The 21,897-nt window shown below is 45.6% G+C and overlaps 1 protein-coding gene across 1 annotated transcript in view; it reads left to right on the top strand.

Annotated features, from left to right (window-relative positions):
• Positions 1 to 4,232: 4,232 nt before the first annotated feature.
• The window catches only part of LOC136511272 (uncharacterized), a gene marked incomplete at its 3' end in the record, with an annotated part of 69,449 nt that continues 51,784 nt past the window's right edge, over positions 4,233 to 21,897 (top strand). Inside the window, exons 1-2 of the mRNA XM_066505401.1 lie at positions 4,233 to 4,630; positions 4,733 to 4,813. Coding sequence (XP_066361498.1) covers positions 4,327 to 4,630; positions 4,733 to 4,813 — 385 coding nt within the window. The remainder of the gene's footprint in view (positions 4,631 to 4,732; positions 4,814 to 21,897) is intronic.

Raw genomic sequence — 21,897 nt, 5'->3', positions numbered from 1 at the left:
AGAAAGCCACCGGGTGCTGGCCTTGGAGAAGGACGGCGCCAAACCCATAGGTGGAGGCATCGCACTCCATGACGAAGGGTTGCTCGAAGTCGGGGAGGGCCAGCACGGGCGCTGTGGTGACTGCCTTCTTGAGGGAGGAGAACGCCCGGCTAGCTGCCTCTGTCCAGGTGAACCCTAGCCTGCCAAGCCCAGGAAACCGCGGACCGCGCATGCTGATCGTGGGGTAGGCCAGTCTGCTACCGTCTGGACCTTGTCAGGGTCCATGGCCACCCCAACAGCGGAGATGATATGCCCCAGGTAGGAGATGGAGTCGACGTCGAAAGCGCACTTGGAGCGCTTGACGAAGGGGCGATGTTGGTGAAGCACGGAGAGGACAGCGCGGACGTGGCGCAGGTGCTTCGCCAGTGAGCTGCTGTAGATCAGAATATCGTCGAAGAAGACGAGGACAAAGCGGCGCAAGAAGGGGCGCAGCACATCGTTCATCAGCGCCTGAAATGTGGCCGGGGCATTGCACAGCCCAAATGACATCACAAGGAACTCATAGAGGCCATCATGAGTCCGGAACACCGTCTTCTCCACATCAGTGGGGTTCATGCGGACTTGATGGTAGCCGGAACGCAGGTCGAGCTTGGTGAAGTAGCGAGCACCATGCAACTCATCCAGGAGTTCATCCACCATTGGAATTGGGTAAGCATCTTTGACGGTGATGGCGTTGAGGGCTCTGTAGTCGATGCAAAACCACCACGTACCGTCCGCCTTCTTGACCAGCAATGCAGGGGACGAGAACGCTGAGTTGTTATTACTATATTTTCACACCCCAAAAGAATTGACTAGAAAAACCACCGTCTTGTACAAAATATATTTGGAACTGAATGCCATTGTTTTTTCAAAATACTAAATGTGGTCCTAAATGCCTTTGTTTAATTGGAAACCTGTCATGTTCACCAACTAAGGTTACTCTTTGTGTTGATAGCGCACCCTCATTGCTTTACACAGTGGATCTTATTTTGGCATTCAACACAATATATGTCTCCTCTTCCCCTTTGTGCTACCGCTGCAAACTTCTTCTTCTTCTTCTTCTTCTTCTTCTTCTTCTTCTTCTTCTTCTTTTGTTTCTTGATTGATGTGTATAGTCACATGTGTATTCTATATTGCAATAATTTCCTGTTGTTGCTGTTTGGGATGCTCGGGCATGTTATACCAGTTCAATAAATGCACTGCTTGTTTCCTGGATTAGACTAATTTTCCTTTTTGCAGTTACTTCATATTCTTACAGAATTAGGTTGTATCTGTACTTGCATCTGCTATTCGTCTGCATCTTTATAGACATAGATATTTTCTGTTGATATATTTTGGCATCTTCTTTTGACTCTCTAATACTAGGTGTTTGGTGATTTGCTTATTTTGCACTCAACATTACACAACAGTCTAAATTTACTATGTAGCTACTGCATGCCAATGAGGATCTATGGGCCGTAAACCACCATCTCTCTAATTAATTTTGTTATTGCTGCTTTTCCAATCTGCCTTTGCTCCTGATCTTGGTGAAGGCATTGTGTTCTATTTTCATTCTCGCCCCTATATAAGATGGGGTACATCCAGAAAACCTACTGCATTCAGCATGTTGATTCTCTGTTTTCTCTAGATGTACTACTGTTGTTCCTTCAAGTATTGTCCTAGGTTGTACACATTGGCATTATTTAAGTTGCTCTGAAGTACTGATAACCATCTTTCTTGTTCTCATTCTATCTTCCAAAACAAGCTACTTGTATTTGCAAGCTACAGATATTCAGGTACATATCTTTTACAAAAAGGTCATCTTTTCTTGCTCAGAAAATAGTATTATGGTAGGTGTTTGAGATTGCTTATCTTGCATAAACTTAGGTAAATATTACTATTTGTTCTTCTAAAGTCAACATAGATATAAAATCTTGGCAGATACTATCTTTACATGGTGCCCTATGCATTTTCTTTATGATGCAAATCAGTGGCGAAATTCTTCCTCTACTTAATTGAAAGGCAGAGCTCCTGCCAATTTGTTCAAAAAAAAAAAAAATCACTGGCGAAATTAGTAACTGTGTATGATTCCATTGTCATTTCCACTTTTCTCATCACTTTTTTTTTGAGGAAACAGGAGTGGTTTGCACCTACTGGATGTTCTCATGACTTCTTTGGTTTCCTCATTATTTCTTCTTGTTCATGCTGTCTTATGCAGTTATGCTGCAGTGATGGCAGATTGGACAAGGAAAACATCTGTGCATAAGCACACTAGATGAGAAATACACTGAAATACAACATGTTTTACCACTAGCATGCACTGGTTGAAATTATTTACATGATTAGTTTGCAGTTACACATTACTCATATTACTCCTAGCATCATGAAACTATCACTTGATGAGAAGCAGGAGCTTTGCAGTTTGTTCAGCTTCTCGCTATTTTTCTTTTGTAGTTATGTTTGCCTGAAGCCCTGAACTGCTCCACCACGCCGGCAAGGCGGCAACAGCCATGCAAAGTTTATGGCTTTATGCTCATGGATAAATAATCTGCCTGGCCTTGGTCATATCAATGTAGCTCATCAATTGGAAAATGTTCTAATTAGATATAAAATTTTGAATGATAAAACAATTAGTTTTGCTAGCAATAAAGAAACCTCCTTGCCACAATTTCAGTTCAAGGTGCTAATTACAAAAGGTTACTGCAATTTAATCTAAAGATAGCCTTCTATGCAACAAAATGACAAGGAGCTCAGATAAAGAAACGGGATGACGTGACATTAACAAATGTATGGGTCCACATTATAAACAAATAAATATGCATATAGCTTAGAGTTATTGCCACAAAATGATGGACTGTTCAAGTGCATATCTTCTAAGAGAATAGTTACATCAAGATGAAACTGTTTCAGAAGCATTTAGTTTTCCTTTTACATGCTCAGTAAAATAGCTATTTCCCTTAGCTAGTACCCTTTCTTGCTATTATAGTTGTTATCGTCTATTGCTATTTTCTAGCTTAATCTTGGGCTGTTATATAATGCTCTGTCTTTTATTTTCCATGTGGTTTTCAGTAACAGGCTAACAGAGCTCCATCACGATTAACTTCCTTAATGCAAGCTATGCCTTGGAACATAATGAGTAGCTAGCAGCTGCCATCTGAATAGCCTAGTGAAAAGTACACAGAGGTGTTACATTATGAGCAGCTTCAGATACTTACAAGTACCACATGCCTTAGCTTATTCCATTGGAAAAAGAGAAGAAGAGCAAAAGAAGTCATGAGGCAGCCGAAAAGCAGTGACATGTACTTACATGAAAGAAGTCACATTGCAGAGCATCTAGCCAGTTGATGTACACTCCTGGCATTTCAGTATTGTGCAGTTATGTCTTATGAAGCTATGTATTTTCTCTACACAGTTCTGTAAGTGTACACATGTTTTCTAGAAAATTGCAGCTGGAGTCTATTCCCATTTGTCTACTTCAAATTTACTCCCTCCGTTCCAAATTATAAGACGTTTTGGCTTTTCGAGATACATTTGTTTTTACTATTTATCTAGACATAGTGTATATCCAAATGCATAGCAAAAACTGTGTATCTAGAAAAATCAAAACGTCTTATAATTTGGAATGGAGTGAGTATATGAACGGGAAGGCCATTGAACTCCGCCTGATACTCATTTATAATGCTCAAAATGCACTCATACCACTTCAAATATTCTGCAACTAAAATGCCAAAAAAATTGCTCAATTTCTTCCTGACAAACTGAAAAGAAGAAAAGGGACGTAGCCACAGCCCATGTGGCAATGAAGAAACTAAGAAATGCATGGCTCCACATTTTGAGCAATTAAACATGCACGTAATTTTGAATCACTAAGATATTTGCCACAAGCATTCTAGTGATTTGTGCTTAGCTTGTAATAAGTACTCCTAGCAGCTTGTTCGTCTGCCATTTTCAGCCGGCTGCACTGGTAGTATTATACAGTAACATGTGAGTGAGTAAACAGACACAGCGGCTCTCTTTATTCTGAGTAAACAGACACAGCGCAGACTCGACCTAATATTTTCTTGTATTCGTGATTCCTGTTTGTGTTGAAGGCTGGATATATTTTATGTCTGCATTACCGATAAATAAAGAAAGTAGCTCCACATTACAGGTCAAAAGTGCATGCTCTCTTTATTCTCCACTTCTGCCCGCTCTCTCAGCTTTACACGCCTTTACCAGCTTTCCACCACCCGGCCGTATGCTCTTCTGATTCGTTTGATCGTTTCTTCTTTCGCTACGCTGCCCTCACTTTTGCTTCCTCCTTCGTTCACCATCTCTCAGATCGATCTCATGGAGACGGCAGAGGCGACCGCTATGGAGTCCGCGATTCTATGGCGGGTGCAAACCATCCTCGAAACTCTTGCGCCCGGCGAGCTCGACTCATGGCTTCATGGAGTAGGCCTCGCTGGTGGCATCGGGGAACTCAAGTCTGAGGTGGAGAGGATGGAGACGGTGGTTAACGGTGTCAAGGGGAGGGCGGTCGGGAACAAGCCGCTTGCCCGCTCCCTCGCTCGTGTGAAGGCGCTCATGTACGAGGCCGACGACGTGGTTGATGAACTCGACTATTGCAGGCTCCAGCATAAGGTCGAAGAACGTACGTATGCATCCATCCTTGTGGTTTGTGACTTTCTTTACAGTTTTTTCCTTTTAAATTGTGATAATCCTCATGACAAGTCCTTTCTCCTTTCTCTTTCAGATATGATTGCTCCTTCTGTTGAGCTAGAAGGCATGGTTGGAGGCGGAGCAGAGCAAGTAGATGCATCGGTCAATACTGTTGGTATACATTGATCCTTGCGAATGATTTGTGATTTTCTACAGTTTCTTTCTTTAGTAAATTGTGATGATAAACTCGACGCTTGACATGTCCTTACTTTCTCCGTTCTCTGTCAGCTATGCTTGCTCCTGCTACTGAGCCGGAAGGCATGGTTGGAGATGGAGACAGAAATAGAGCAGAGCAAGCAGATCCATCGGCCAACAGTACTGGTACACTGAGCAATAGCGGCCGCAAAAACAGATCCGAGGTGCGGGACTATTTTCAGATTATACCATCTGTTAATGGAGAGCCTGCAAAAGCGAAGTGCAATTGCTGCGGCAGAGAGCTTACATGGGGTCACGGGACATCAGCTTTGCACAAGCATCTCAAAAGTTGCAACAAAAAACGTTCAGCAATTGAAGAGACGCCGAACCGTCCAAGGTACTACTTACCCTTCAAGATCTGCATTGTATACTATGATGGACAAAAATTATGAACATTGCAATGCTTTCATTCTTTTTAAAAACACAAGCGTGAGCCAGCACCTTAATATATGCGTACAAGTTTTTGTTATTATAGGAAAGCAATATGATCGTTTTACTGAAACTATGACATCTAGTGCAACTTTCAATCACGGTAATAAATTTATGGTGACCAACCTGTGATCCTTTTCTTCTTGTAGTGTCGGCGACAGTGTACAAAATGGTGCCACAATTTCGACCTATGATTCAGAGGGCAGAAAAAGAATGAGAATTGAGTACAATGTAGCTGCAACCACGCACTTTTTGAAAAGCATCTAGGAAATAGTTCTTGAGTTAAGAAGAATCTGACACGATGTGATTGAGTATCTCAAGGACTCTATTGCAAGGCCTGATCAGTATCAGATTAACAACTCAGATACACGAGTAAGAACATCAAGCTCTCTTCCTGGAAAGGTATATGGAAGGGATGTGGAGAAAGCCGAAATCATAAGGGCGATCAAAGCTGCTAAGTCGGACAACATTACTGTGCTACCTATTGTAGGCATTCCAGGAGTTGGGAAGACAGCTTTAGCTAAACTTGTATACAATGCACCACGTGTTGAAAGAAAATTTGAGCGGATATGGGTTTGGGTGTCCAACATCTTTGATGAAGTAAGAGTGACAAGGGAGATCTTAGACGTTGTTGCTCTAGCCAACCATGAAGGATCTCGCAAAAGAGAAAGCTATGAAGGAGTCAGCAACTACTCGAAACTTCTAGAGGCCTTAAAGAAACATATAGCATGTCTGTCCAAAAAGTTTCTACTTGTTCTAGATGATGTCTACGACTGCATGGATAAACCCCAATGGAAAGATCTAATACAGGCTTTGGGATCAAGTTGTAGAAAGGGTAATGTGATTATTGTGACAGTTAGAAATTTGGCCGTTGCAAAAAGGCAAGGTACAATAGAACCAGTTAAGTTAAGAGCTCTAGAAAATGATGGTTTTTGGCTATTGTTTAAAGCATGTGCATTTGGTGATAACCAATGCAAAGAACATCTAGATATCGGCCGTCAAATAGCTACAAAGTTAAATGGCAACCCATTAGCAGCGGAAAATGCAGCGGACATGTTAAGAGAGCAGCCTGGTCTTCACCATTGGAAAAGCATCATGAAGAATGGTGTTTGGGAATTTCTGCAATTCCATGGAGGCATCGTGATTGCTTTGAAGATTAGTTATTATCAGTTGCCATACAATTTACAAAAATGTCTCTTGTTTTGCTCTATATTTCCGAATGGCTATTTGTTCCATGTTGACAATTTGGTTCACATGTGGATATCGTCGGGATTTGTGAAATCTGTTGAGGCAGGACAAGATTACCTCAATGCTCTGGTTAACTCAGGTTTCCTTAGAGCTGGTTATTATAACAGACTTCATTATACTTGGCCATAAAAAATGCTATGTTATGTGTGGTGTGATGCATGAATTTGCAAGACTGGTTTCAAGGGCCGAGTTTGCAACTATGGATGGTTTAGAGTGCAAAGAAGTTCTACCAACCGTACGCCATTTTTCAATCCTAATAGATTCAATGTATCATAAAGATGAACGTGGGTTCATACTTCGTAATGGGAAGTTTGAAGAAAAGTTGATGAGTATGATTTCTTCAGTGAGAAGATTGAGGACATTGATCTTAATTGGGCATTATGACTCATTATTCTTCCGGTCCTTCCATACCTTCATGTGCAGTTTGGTAAATTGTACCCATCTTCGTTACCTAAAACTTGAGAACAAAGGGAGCAATGAAGCTTTGCGTATATCTCTGAGCAATTTTTACCATCTTGAAGTATTAGATGTTGGACAACCACTTATTGTTGATGGTACGAGTGATCTTGTTAGCATAAGGAATCTTATTCTAACAAAGGGTGCCTTCGGGGCTTGCTCCCCAGCATGGTCTGCTTGCTTGCAGAAGATCCATCTAGAGGATTGTGAAGGATGGGAAATACTACCATCTCTACGAAGGACCGGAAACGGCGACCAGAGGGGGGTGAATGGAAGCCTCAAATTTCTTTCGAAATCTTCGACCACTGTCCCAACATCAATCCCCAAAAAGCATACACGAAAGACTTGATGACCACGACCCTAGAAAAGGGTGGATGCTCCCTCAGAACACAGCGGGTCACCACAGAGCAAACGGAACACAGATCGAAGCCCAAACGAGCAAACTCCCAAAAGAAAACAGCACTGCTCCTGCAAATATCGGACACGTCCGGTATTTTCGGACACGTCCGGTATGATCTCGGACATGTCCGGTATTTTCAGCAGCAAGCTGACCAAAAGAGAAAAATCCAAAACCCCGTCAAATGGTGTCCAAAAATCATGAAATTTTAACCATAGCTCTTTAGACACTAAGGGAAGGTCTCCACCAAATTTTAGCTCAAAACTCCAAAGTGAGAAATATCGGACACGTCCTAGATCATATCGGACGCGTCCGGTATGAACGAGCAGTTTCTCGGGAAAAATCAAATCAAGCCATAACTTGATCAAATCAACTCCAAATGACTTGAAACTTTGCACAAGGGTTCACAAGCGAGTAGAAAGGCAACCTCTAAAGGATCATGGCCCGAAACAAACTCTAACTCCGTGAATCGAAAGAATTGAAGAATCCCCCAAAAAATAGGTCAAGAACTAAAATTGCCCGGATCTGCGATCTCGTGAGGAATTAGTGGATTTCCTTCGGTGGAAAGCTTCTACTCATGTCATTGATCGATCCAAGGCAACAAGAACAAACCAAAACCATCCTAAAACGAAGAAACGAGAGGGGAAACAAGAGGGGACAAAAGGAGCTCGTGAAGAACACCAAAATCACATCAAGAACACAACTAAATCATGAATCCCGGAGGGCATACGGTGGTTACGGCCACCGATTCCTTCAAAACCAAGTCACAATTTGAGTTGTGGACCTCTCTCATACATGGAAGCAAACTAGAGGAAGAAACCCTAAAGGAGAAAATGAAAACTGGAGGAGGTGAGGGAGATGGGGGCTCCCTCATCCTATTTAACAGGGCTATTACACATTCCCAGTTTTGCCCCTGGATACAAATGAGTTGAACCGCTAAGCCCAAGGGCGTTGTTGTCCAACCCGGTGTAATCTTGATCCGACGGCCACCGCGCCTTCTCACCGGTAGCTTCGCCTCGACGCGAACTCCCCGATACCGACATGTGCCGTCCGTCCCTCCTCGGAACCTCCGCCCGGGTTTTGAGGCCTAAACCCGTAAACCGTCCGCGGGTAGCGTACTCCATACGCGTTCCCCGCCATCCGACGCGTGTCACCGCCGTCCTCGACCGGCCGGCCCGCCAAGTCCTCCTGAGCCTCGCTCGACTCACGCGTCCGCCGTCTTGACCCGGTCAACACCGTCACTCCATGTCTTCTTACACTTGTCGATGTCCCAAGTGTCAGCCACCGCAGCTAGTCACCCGGCCTCTGGGTCCCTCGGTCCAAGCCTCACGTCCGTCCTTCACCGCTCCCGGTCTGTCAGCACGGCACGTCCTCCTTGACCTTCACCTCGCTATCGACCACCGCATCCGAGCTCCACACCTGCACAACACAAGCCAAAAGACATGTCGCACACATAGCTTTCGCCATGGTAGGGTTAGTCATCACTCAACCTACTTCGTGGATCACATTGACAATCACTCATCACAAAACGAACACACAAGTGTACTTGTCAACCTTGTGTTCGCAATCTCCCCCTTGATGAGTGCATTGTCAACACCAATACACGAACAGCTTGAGCAAAAGAAAAAGAAGAAGAGAAAAGAAAGAACTCACCCAAATGACCAAAAGCCAAAGAAAAGCCAAGAACCGGGTCATTTGAAAATGAGCAAAACTTGGTCCCCAAAGACATGGGCAACGGCTCGATGCAACCAAGTAAAACAAAACTAGCCCTCAAGAAGAGGCAACGGGCTCAACACCACCAGCAAAGCTCGAAAAACCGAAAAACTGCTAGACCCTCCAGAAGAGGCAAAGGCTCAACACATCTAGCAAAACACCTCAAATGCAACTCCCCCTGAACAAGTGCAATCTCTCTCAAATGAATGCATATCTCTCAACTTTAGGTGAAATTGGAAGTTTCTTCCCCTTGTGTCATTGTGAGTGTAGAAAACTTCTCCCCCTTGTTGACACATGCACTTATCAAGCTAGAGCCCAAAGATTGCATCTCCCCCTCAAATCATGCTATGAATGCAGAAATGCACGAATGCAGAAGCTTCAAGATTATAGTAAGTAGATTGAAAAGAGGCTCTAGTTGATGCTGTCATGTATATATAGCAACACATACAAGTGCTAGCAAATGCTCAAAGTGACCAAATGAGACGAAATATGGCATTTAAGCAATTTTGATCAAGTTTGAGCAATGTTAAAAGAGGGTTCACCACCAAAGGAGCACATAGCAAAAGTAGACAGGAGATCGACCTTGTGCTACACATGTATTCAAAGTGAACTACCCCAAACAAAGTTCACACATCATGTCATGAGACAAACTTGTGGTTTGATCAAATTTTAGACACCAATTGAAATTTATCGGAGTTATGCAGCTTATTACCAAAGTTTGTCAGACAAGTGTGTGCGGGAGGTTATCTGTGCCATCAAAACCTGACTTAGCGACCATGTCAAGCCTATGCCAAAGGCAATCAGAAACTTAAGACAATGATCTCGGTATCCATTACAGAGCTCAAGTTCACCAATAAGTGCAATTTGGAGCTGTCTCAATACTCTGACATAGGATAGTACAGACCCATCCCGATCTTTTCAAATCACTGAGTTTGATTTTCAAATTTTAGCACAAATTCAAGTTTCTCAAGCAAGTGTGTAACTCAAAGTATGAGCCGTAGCAACTAAGCATATACATGAAGCAAGAAAAAGATCTCGACACATTCTACACATGCTAGTGCCACAAGTAGTGGTGAACACATTTCATGTTTCAACAAGTTTTAATCAAGTTCACAGTTTGGAAAACAAGCTTAGCTCATAACATGTATCAATTGATCAAAAGGAGCCTAAGCCAAAAGCACATCATTGTATATCCATAACATCCCCAACAAGAGCATAGTGTCAATCTAGCTACTATAAGGATGAAGCTCAGGATGCAATATGATACATGATGATATGATATGCAAGAATGATATAAAAACAAAAACAAAGGCTAAACTACAAAGAAAAGCAAAACTAGAATACAACAACCAAAATTCCCCTCCTCTAAAAAGGGAAACAAACTCTAAGCTCCCGTCGCAAGCGAGCAAACTGGGCTTGGTCAAGTGGTTTGGTGAAGATATCTGCGAGCTGGTTTTGGGTATCAATGTGGTGCAGATCGATATCACCTTTCTCATAGTGGTCACGCAAGAAGTGAAAGCGAACTTCTATGTGCTTTGTCTTTGAGTGAAGGCCTGGGTTTTTGGCTACACTTATGGCACTGGTGCTGTCACAAAACAAAGGCACTCGCCTAAACTCTAACCCAAAGTCTCTCAGAGTAGCTATCATCCAAAGCAACTGGGAACAACAAGCAGCAGCAGCAACATACTCAGCTTCTGTGGTGGATTGGGCGACGCTAGACTGCTTGCGAGAAGACCAAGACACAAGAGAAGATCCAAGAAACTGACAAGTCCCCGAAGTGGACTTCCTCTCAACACGACAACCAGCATAATCCGCATCAGAATACCCACAAAGAGAAAGAGAGGAGGAGGCTAAAAACCAAAGACCAAACTCGGGTGTGAAACGAAGGTACCTGAGGATCCGCTTGATGGCTTGACGATGAGACATGCGCGGCGAAGACTGAAAGCGCGTGCACAAGCAGACTGCGAACTGGATGTCCGGTCTCATCGCCGTTAGGTACAGCAGGGACCCGATCATGCTTCGGTATTCCTTCTGGTCCACGGCTTCTCCCTCCTTGTCCTCATCTAGGGCCGTCGTGGTTGACATGGGCGTCGAAAGAGGCTTGGCCTCACCCATATCAAATTTCTTGAGCACGTCCTTGGTGTACTTGCCTTGGTGCACGAACGTCCCCTCACGAGTTTGCTTGATTTGCAGCCCAAGGAAGAAAGTCAATTCGCCCATCATGCTCATCTCAAATTCCCTGCTCATAGTATCTGAAAACTTGGCAACAAGAGCATGAGAAGAGCCACCAAAGATTATATCATCCACGTATATCTGAACCAAAAGGATGTCTGTGCCTTGCTTGAGGAGGAACAAAGTCTTATCTACGGAACCCATCCTAAAACCCTTATCAAGCAAGAAAGCTTTTAAACGCTCATACCAGGCTCTCAGGGCTTGTTTCAAACCATACAAGGCTTTGTGGAGTTTAAAAACATGGTTGGGGTACTTTGGATTTTCAAAGCCAGGGGGTTGCCTCACATAAACCTCTTCCTCTATGTACCCATTCAAGAAGGCACTCTTTACATCCATCTGATACAGCTTGAACCCTTTCGAAGCTGCAAATGCTAAAAGAATCCTAATGGCTTCTAGACGGGCAACAGGAGCAAAGGTTTCTTCATAGTCTATTCCCTCTTTTTGGCAAAAACCCTGAGCCACTAACCTCGCCTTGTTTCTCACCACCACCCCATCCTCACTCTGCTTGTTCTTGTAAACCCACTTTGTACCTATGGGGTGGCACTCTGGTGGAGGTGGAACTAAAACCCACACTTGGTTCCGCTCAAAGTTCTCTAACTCCTCGTGCATAGCATTAACCCAATCGGCATTAGATAGTGCGTGTCCAATATCTCGAGGCTCAAAAGAAGCTATGAAAGCAGAATGAGCGAAATGGGAAATATGATAAGACTTGGAACGCGTTACCCTTTCGTTGATGTCGCCGATCATGGTCTGAGGAGGATGACGTCGCTGGATATGTCGAGGTGCACCCAAAGACGAAGTCGCCTCCCCCTCATCCACAGCTAGGGCCTCCTCAGTCGATTGAGGAAGCGGCTCGCACGGACCCCATGAAGTAGAGGTGGAGGGCTCAGGGCCATGAGCCGAAGTGGTCGAAGCTGGCTCGATCGGGGCAGCTGGTTGAGATGGCTTGGGATCATCCCAATCGATGTCATCGTCATCCTCAACGAAAATGCTGTCACCCATCTCTTCATCACCTACACGTTCAAAGACAGAAATAGAAGAGGGCATGGTTTCGTCGAAGGTGACTTCACAAGTCTCCACGACACGGTTAGTTTCAAGATTAAGCACACGGTACGCATGTGAATGAGAAGCGTAACCGAGGAATATACCGTCCGAAGATCTAGATTCAAACTTGTCAAGATTACCTTGCTTAAGAATGAAGCACCTGCAACCGAAGACTCGAAAATGACTCACCTTGGGTGGACGCCCAAACCGCAACTCGCAGGATGTCTTCTTTAAGAAAGCACGAAGAAAAATGCGGTTTGAAACATGGTAGGCGGTGTTGATGGCTTCGGCCCAGTAACGCCTAGGAGTCCTATGCTCATCGAGCATCGTCCTAGCCATTTCAACCAAAGTCCGATTTTTGCGCTCAACAACACCATTCTGCTGAGGGACATAGGGCGAAGAAAACTGATGTTCAAGACCCAAGGAAGCACAGAAGGTGTCAAACTGAGAGTTTTTGAACTCAGTGCCATTGTCACTGTGGATAGCTCGTATGACATTCTTTGGTAACTTAGTTTGCAACCTCAAGATCAAGTCACGAGCATGAGAAAACGCTTCGTCCTTGCCCTCCATGAAAAACACCCAAGAATAGCGAGAAAAATCATCCACGATCACAAGAACGTACCACTTCCCTCCCTCTGACCGAACCCGAGCCGGACCAACAGTGTCCATATGGAGTAGCTCACTGGGTCTCGTGGTCATGACCTGAGTCACTGGAGGATGGGAAGCAGCCACCATCTTTCCGTGGTGACAAGGATGGCATACTAGATCCTTCTCAAACTTAAGTTTGGGCAATCCTTGGATCATGTCAAGAGAACTCAACCTCACTAGGAGATCAAAGCTCAAGTGACCAAGTCTCCTATGCCACTTCCACAAATCAGAAGAAGATCCGGCAACCAAACAGCGAGAAGAACCGAAAGACTGAGAGAAATCAGCTCTGAAAACTCGACCGAAAGGAACGATCTGACAAACTAGATGTCCCTGAGAATCGAGCACACGAGAAAGTCCAGTCTTAAAGCGCACCTCAAACCCATCTTGAAGGAGTTGCGAAACAGAGAGCAAATTGAAATGCAGGCTTGAAACCAAAGCAACGTCCTTCAAGATAAAAGATTCATTGACTCGAATGGTCCCACGAGACAGCACCTTACCTTTGCTATTGTCCCCAAATGTGATGTACTCCTTGTATTGCATGGGGTCGAGGCTAGAGAACCATTTGGAACTTCCGGTCATGTGGCGCGAACAGCCGGAATCAACAAGCCATGTGTTCTCCAAGCCTCCGCTCTGCATCAATAGAAAGACAGGGGGTGAGCAAATGGCACAACACTGGGGTTAGTGAAATGAGGAGAATACCAGTGTTGAGTCATTTGCCCTGGAAAAGTGTTAGGAAAAACACCATACATGCCATGTCCCATTGGAGAGAAGCGATCACCACATGGGGGAAAACGTGGTCCGCTAGGAGTGTGGGACTGAAAGCCACCATCACGAGGTCCAGAGTCATATAGATCATGACTTGGGCCACACCGGGCATGACCACCATGTGGTCTCGCCACCTGAGGCCTAGCACCTTGAGGCATTGCACCTCTAGGCCTAACACTGTGCCTCTGAACAGGCGGTACATGTACGCCATGGGGAGGACGGTACATGTTCCGGTTGTTCAACTCGTACTCGCGCCGCTCATCTCTCTTCCTCCTAAAGCAAAACTCAGCCAAATGACCATCTCTATGGCAATAGTCACAGTGGTACCTCACCTCTCTCTTGGATGGTGGTTGACTCACTCTCTTGTGGATGTGGTTCACTCTCTGAGGCTTTTTGGCTTTAGGAAGGGGTGCACTAGAGATGTTGGGTAGAGTATCGAGTGAGTTCCGAAAGTGGTTCGGTTTGGGAACCCAAACTTGCTTGGATGGTGGAGCTTTTGGTGGTTCTTCAAACACACCATCTTTGATCATAGGCTTGGTAGACTCTGGTGGAGGGATCTTGATCAATTTGGGAGTGTTGGTGGGTTTCTCACTTGGGTTCAAACCACTATGTTCACCAACCTTGCCATAGACATGCTCACCCTTCCCACCTATAGCAAAGCCTACTCCCAATGAGTCAGTTCCCCGCCTGAACTGGCTCACCATCATGCCCAACTGAGGCTCACTGCACGACACCCAGCTCAAGATGGACCGAAGTTGTGTGTTTTCTTCCTCGGTTCCCATCTTGTCGTGCCTGCAGGACTCAAGCTCCAACACCAAAGCTTCACATCGAACACATGTAGTGGTGGTGCTATCTAAGTTGGCCTTCTCAAACTCAGCAAGTTTGGCAACCTTCTCTGCCAACTCAGATTGTAAGTCTGAGCAGGACTTGCATGCACCGAGCAACCCAGAACGAGACTTCAGCTCATCACATTCATCAAGCAAAGCAGCATACTTGGATTGCAAGTCAGAGAGGTTAGACATGTGTATAGCGCACTCATCGCACTCCTCCTCCTCTGACACCACTACACCACTCTTGGCAAGCTCTAGCTCCTTCAAAGCAACCTCTAGCTGGTCCTTAAACTCTTTTTCTCTCGCGAGCAGCACGCTTAAGCAACTTATCTTGACTCATCAATGTATCATTCATAGTATCAAGCTCAAGCATAAGTGAGTCAAGTGTGGGCGGTACCTCATTTTCGTCGTCGTCGACGTCGATGTCCTTTTTGAGCTTTGCTCCACCGTCAATCGCCATAGTGCAAAACCCACCACGGTTTGCACCGGCAACAAAGCAGAGACCGTTGAGCTTGTCCTCACGCTTCTTCTCGGACTCATCGTCGGTCGAGGGAGAAGAAGAGTGATCATCATCGGAGTCGTCGTCGAGGTCGCTGAGGGAGGCGAGGAAGGCACGTTCTTGAGCTTTGGCCTTCCTACGGTACGCCTTCTTGATCGCCTCCTTGTCAAAGCCGCCCTTGGCCTTGTGCTTGCCGGAGGTGTAGTTGTGCTTATCCTTGCGCTTGCCGGAGTCGTACTTGTTGGTGAAGGGCTTCTTCTTGGGGCAGTGCACGACAAAGTGGTCCGGATCTCCACATCCATAGCATCCCTCCTTCGGGCCACCACTGCATCGGCGATTCAAACGATTGTTGTGAAACCGAGAGAACCGACTGATGACGAGTGCCAACTCATCATCCCCAAGAGACTCCAGCTGCTCCTCTGTGACTGACATCAAGCACGACAAAGAGAAAGAAGCTTGTGAAGGGTTAGTCAATGAACTTGAACCACTACCTGAGACCAAAACCATGGTTGGTGCAGAAGGATTCTTGAGCTTGGCTTGGGTTTGGTAGTCGATCTCTGTGGACTTGAGCTTGCTGAAAAGCTCGTCGACGGTGAGGGTGTCGTAGTTGGCCGACTCGATGATCGCCGACACCTTCACATCCCATACCTTTCGATCAAGGGCATAGAGAAGCTTGAGCGCCCTCTCATGATCACTATAAGGTAGGTTGGCCTTGTTCGCTTTCATTTTGTTGACAATAGTCTGAAAGCGGGAAAACATGGCATCGATGGACTCGCCATCAAACTGAGAGAAGTTCTCGTACTCGCGCTTGTACGTCTCGTAGAGTCTGGTCTTGACCTGTGCGGTCCCCTCGTGATAGCTCTGAAGCCTCACTCAGATCTCTCGAGCTGTAGTACAATCGGAGACACGCTCGAACTCAGAAAGCGAAAGACTCGAGAAAAGCACACTGCGAGCTTTGCTATTTGCGTTGTGCCGATCCTTGTGATCCTAGGTGGTACGGGCCGCAACAGGGAGCACAATGTAAGTAGCATCCTCACAAATTTCCCAGACGAGCCAATCAATCCCCTAGAGATGCGCAGACATGCGGATCTTCCAATAAGGATAATTGGACCCATCAAAGTGCGGTGGTTTGCTGGAACCACGCTCCATGTCACCTTCGTGGATCACGGACCGATTAAGGTGGAATGATCCTTAACCGGCTCTGATACCAATTGAAGGACCGGAAACGGCGACCAGAGGGGGAGGGGTGAATGGGAGCCTCAAATTTCTTTCGAAATCTTCGACCACTGTCCCAACATCAATCCCCAAAAAGCATACACGAAAGACTTGATGACCACGACCCTAGAGAAGGGTGGATGCTCCCTCAGAACACAGCGGGTCACCACAGAGCAAACGGAACACAGATCGAAGCCCAAACGAGCAAACTCCCAAAAGAAAACAGCACTGCTCCTGCAAATATCGGACACGTCCGGTATTATATTAGACACGTCCGGTATTTTCGGACACGTTCGGTATGATCTCGGACACGTCCGGTATTTTCAGCAGCAAGCTGACCAAAAGAGAAAAATCCAAAACCCCGTCAAATGGTGTCCAAAAATCATGAAATTTTAACCATAGCTCTTTAAACACCAAGGGAAGGTCTCCACCAAATTTCAGCTCAAAACTCCAAAGTGAGAAATATCGGACACGTCCTAGATCATATCGGACGCGTCCGGTATGAACGAGCAGTTTCTCGGGAAAAATCAAATCAAGCCATAACTTGATCAAATCAACTCCAAATGACTTGAAACTTTGCACAAGGGTTCACAAGCGAGTAGAAAGGCAACCTCTAAAGGATCATGGCCCGAAACAAACTCTAACTCCGTGAATCGAAAGAATTGAAGAATCCCCCAAAAAATAGGTCAAGAACTAAAATTGTTCGGATCTGCGATCTCGTGAGGAATTAGTGGATTTCCTTCGGTGGAAAGCTTCTACTCATGTCATTGATCGATCCAAGGCAACAAGAACGAACCAAAACCATCCCAAAACGAAGAAACGAGAGGGGAAACAAGAGGGGACAAAAGGAGCTCGTGAAGAACACCAAAATCACATCAAGAACACAACTAAATCATGAATCCCGGAGGGCATACGGTGGTTACGGCCACCGATTCCTTCAAAACCAAGTCACAATTTGAGTTGTGGACCTCTCTCATACATGGAAGCAAACTAGAGGAAGAAACCCTAAAGGAGAAAATGAAAACTGGAGGAGGTGAGGGAGATGGGGGCTCCCTCATCCTATTTAACAGGGCTATTACACATTCCCAGTTTTGCCCCTGGATACAAATGAGTTGAACCGCTAAGCCCAAGGGCGTTGTTGTCCAACCCGGTGTAATCTTGATCCGACGGCCACCGCGCCTTCTCACCGGTAGCTTCGCCTCGACGCGAACTCCCCGATGCCGCCACGTGCCGTCCGTCCCTCCTCGGAACCTCCGCCCGGCTTTTGAGGCCCAAACCCGTAAACCGTCCGCGGGTAGCGTACTCCATACGCGTTTCCCGCCATCCGACGCGTGTCACCGCCGTCCTTGACCGGCCGGCCCGCCAAGTCCTCCTGAGCCTCGCTCGACTCACGCGTCCGCCGTCTTGACCCGGTCAACACCGTCACTCCATGTCTTCTTGCACTTGTCGATGTCCCAAGTGTCAGCCACCGCGGCTAGTCACCCGGCCTCTTGGTCCCTCGGTCCAAGCCTCACGTCCGTCCTTCACCGCTCCTGGTCTGTCGGCACGGCACGTCCTCCTTGACCTTCACCTCGCCGTCAACCACCGCATCCGAGCTCCACACCTGCACAACACAAGCCAAAAGACATGTCGCACACATAGCTTTCGCCATGGTAGGGTTAGTCATCACTCAACCTACTTCGTGGATCACATTGACAATCACTCATCACAAAACGAACACACAAGGGTACTTGTCAACCTTGTGTTCGCACTCTAGAAAGTCTATCGTCTCTTACGAAGTTGAAGTTAAGGAATATGCCAGAAGTAGCGGAGTTGTCAATTCCTTCACTTGAGGAACTGGTGTTGATTGATATGCCAAAGTTAGAGAGATGATCCTCCAGTTCAGTGAGGGACTTGAATTGTAGTTTGAGGGTGCTGGAGATTAGGCGGTGCTGTGTACTGAAGGCATTTCCCCTATTTCAGAGCTGTGAAAAATGTGAAATCGAGCAGCACTCATGGTTGCTCCATGTTAGCGAGCTTACCATCGAGGATTGTCCTTATTTAATAGTATCAAATCCTCTACCACCTTCAAGTAGCCTTTGTAAATTATCCATCACAAAAGTTTCCGCACTTCCAAAGATGGAGGGATCATCAAACGGGGAATACAGAATTGGATCTTATGGTGATCCATCTACCATTGATTTCCTTGATGACAAAATTTTGTCATTCCACAACCTGAGGACCATAACTCGATTGCAAATAGTGGGCTGCAATAATTTGTTGTCTATTTCACTAGAAGGTTTGAAGCAACTCGTCTGCTTGAAGAGGTTGGAAATATGGTCATGCCAAACAAATTTCTCTTCAGATGTGTCAACACATACCCACGAATACATGACAAGCACAAATTTTGATGCCGGTCCATCTCTCGAGTGTCTCAGCATTACAGATTGTGGAATAATTGGCCAGTGGTTATCTGTGATATTGCAACATGTGCGAGCCCTAGAGACATTGGATCTAGGGTGGTGTGAGCAGATAACAGGACTATTGATACAAGGTAAAGAGAATACTTTATCAAATCTCACCTCGGCTCCATGTGTTTCATCACAAGGAAATCCAGATGGCACATCGACAAGGCCATGTCCTAACAAACTCCTACGGATTCCATCTAACCTCGTACCCTCTCTCAAGATGATGTCCATTGAATGTTGCGAGCTAAAGTTTCTGGGGAACAAGGAATGCTTCTCTGGATTCACCTCCCTTGAGGAGCTAAGAATTGTTGAATGCCCCAAGCTGATATCGTCCTTGGTGCGTGAAGACGAAATCGATGGCCAGACAAACGGAAGATGGCTTCTCCCGTGTTCACTTGGCGTATTGTATATCAGAGGCGATTCCCTGGGAACGCTGCAGCCTTGCTTTCCGGGAGATCTGACCCACCTCACGGCACTAGAAGTGTTCGGAATCAATGCATTGAAATCTCTACAGCTGCATTCCTGCGTAGCACTAGAAGAGCTGGCAATTCGATATTGCAAATCGCTAGACGCACTAGAGGGCTTCCAATCCCTCCGCGGTCTCTGGTATTTGAAAGTATTCGGATGCCAAGGCTTACCTCGATGTTTGAAGAGTCTATCAACGCAGGGTTATGAGCTGTTCCCTCGATTTGAAAGCCTTCGGATCGACGACCCACCTTTTCTTACCACGCCTTTCTGCAAGCACCTCACCTCTCTCCAATGCCTAAAGCTTGAGGGCAAATTTAGACATATCCACGCGGCAGGACTAACATGCGAGCAAATGGCAGCGCTTCAGCTCCTCACGTCCCTCCAAGAGCTCGGATTTCACCATTGCTCCAAACTGTCAGATCTTCCTGTGGGTCTGCATACCCATCCCTCCCTCAAGCGGTTGGAGATCATTTATTGCCCGAGTATCTCCAGGCTAGAAGAATGGGAGGTCCACAAGTGCAGCGAGAAGCTATCAGAGCAATGCAGAAAGCTAGCAACAAGCAAGCTAAAGGTAATAATTGATAAGGAATATGTGAACTGATTACTGGGTGGCTTGTTATTTGTTAAGCACACGTTCGTACCAGCACAGCAGGTTTCACCGCATCGCCTTGGAAGGTACGTATGTTTCTAACGTTGCCCATGTTATGTCCAGGGTTTTTGTACATGGTTTCAAGCTGAAGTAAGCTATCTCTTTGCAGGCATTCAAGCTGACAGCATGGCTGCAGTGACCATCTTCACAATCAATAAGAGTATCCTACTATTACAAGCTGGTCAAACTAGTGTTGAAAGCTCCTATGTGATTTGTTACAACCTACAAGGCTTAAAATGGCCACAGACGAGAGTCCAAAAGTGTTTTCTTTTTTCATTTTGAAACCTGAAAAAAACTGTTTTTTCTTCGGTCAGGTTCTCGGTTCTTCACAGGCTTTATTTCACTTGTAAACCTTGTCTTCACGTTCGAATTTTTAATTTTTTAGCCTTCTTTTGAAAATGAAGGTAAGATTTTAAAATCTGGACCCTTAGCTCAGCGTCATCGTTGCTGGCGCCGAGGTCTTAGGTTCGACGTAGACGTGACAGTGACTTGGCAGGTAGCTCGGCGCCGTAGATCCTGGCGTCGAGTTCAGCGCCGTAGGACTCTGTTCGCTTGAACTTATCAGCTAGAATCTACAGTATTTTTTTCTCACAACAAAACAGCTCTAGTTGATTTATCCAACTTATATATCAGCGAAATAAAGCCCTTGACGTCGAGCTCGGCGGTCTAGATCTTAGCATCTGCCACCAAACTGCAGCTTCTCTAGGTCGTGTCTGAGGTCTGCCAGAGCCGGAGCTCTTTCTCCAACCAGCTTATACAGTGCGTACAGAGGCTGGGAGCTGGAGCCGGAGCTTGCACGAGCCGCACCAAACGATGCCTTAACTACTGCTTTTGTTTTGTTGTCGTCTCTCGAACCATCGGTGCAGCGACGCAGGGTACAGCCGTACAGTGAACGCGGCTCCCTGCTCGAATACTACCACCCTTGAAATGAACTAGTACATCATGCGCGCCGTCGCGCGCGCCGGGCAATTAAACAGGAAATCAAATGGTAAAGGTAAGCATAGCAAATACGGGTAAACGCAGTGCAGAGGTACAAATTGTATTTATATTACATGGATGGATGTCATGAAGCCGGCAATCTTTCAAGTTGGAAAGCTATGGTAGTGTGTCCAGTGATAGGTTATAGCCTAGCATAGAGTTTGATACAGCGCAATCAGCAGCAGGTAGGATTCCTAGGTTTATAACATTAGATAGTGGGATCCTAGACTATACAAGAATGCTGACGACGAGGTTCAAAAGCGCACAGATTGTGTGCCGGTATAGTAACCTAGGCAGCCAAGTTTTGAACCGGTGTTGTAAATACCGCTGTACATTGTGTTGAAGATGAGCTTGGCTGTACGCGTTGTGACGGCCATGCACAAGGCGATGCACCAAGGTTTTTCACAAGCTGTACAAAACATCAGATAGTTTGAGGTGATAATAGCAACGTTGAAGAAGGTGATTTTTAAAAACTATGGCAGTATGTATCTAAAAACCTGTATCATTTTTTCTGATTGCCTGATGATGATTTGCGTCCACCAGACTTGGCATATGGTTTAGTATCCTGAGCTCTTGGCCTGCAAGCAGAGCATATTTATTATTGTTGAGAAGTTGCACAGAAGGATTATATGCTCATGTTCTAACTTACTGCTTTAAACAGTCTTGCAAAAAATGTGAATCTCCGATTGATAGTTAGTGTTTAATACCTTTTTGCTCAGCTGTCTAGGTGGTCCTCCGGATGATGTTCCTGTGTACCCTTATCATGTCCGGTGATCTGGACGTTTATGTTGAGTTCCTGAGAGGTCTTATGAGCAGGTTCAATGAAGGTTGTTTGATCCTATAGGAAAAATACGTGATCGACAGAGGTCGCTGAGCATAGTTAACAGGAAGTCTGTATTCATATTTGTTATGTGTGGGAATGCAGGTGTAGCATCAGTATGTGTGTTGTAGAGTTTAGGGGGGAAAAGATATGATTTGTGGGTACA

Source organism: Miscanthus floridulus, chromosome 16 (assembly GCF_019320115.1).
Source record: "Miscanthus floridulus cultivar M001 chromosome 16, ASM1932011v1, whole genome shotgun sequence".
NCBI lineage: Eukaryota > Viridiplantae > Streptophyta > Magnoliopsida > Poales > Poaceae > Miscanthus > Miscanthus floridulus.
The sequence above is the reverse complement of the archived record's forward strand: the minus strand, read 5'-3'. Positions and strand labels throughout refer to the sequence as shown.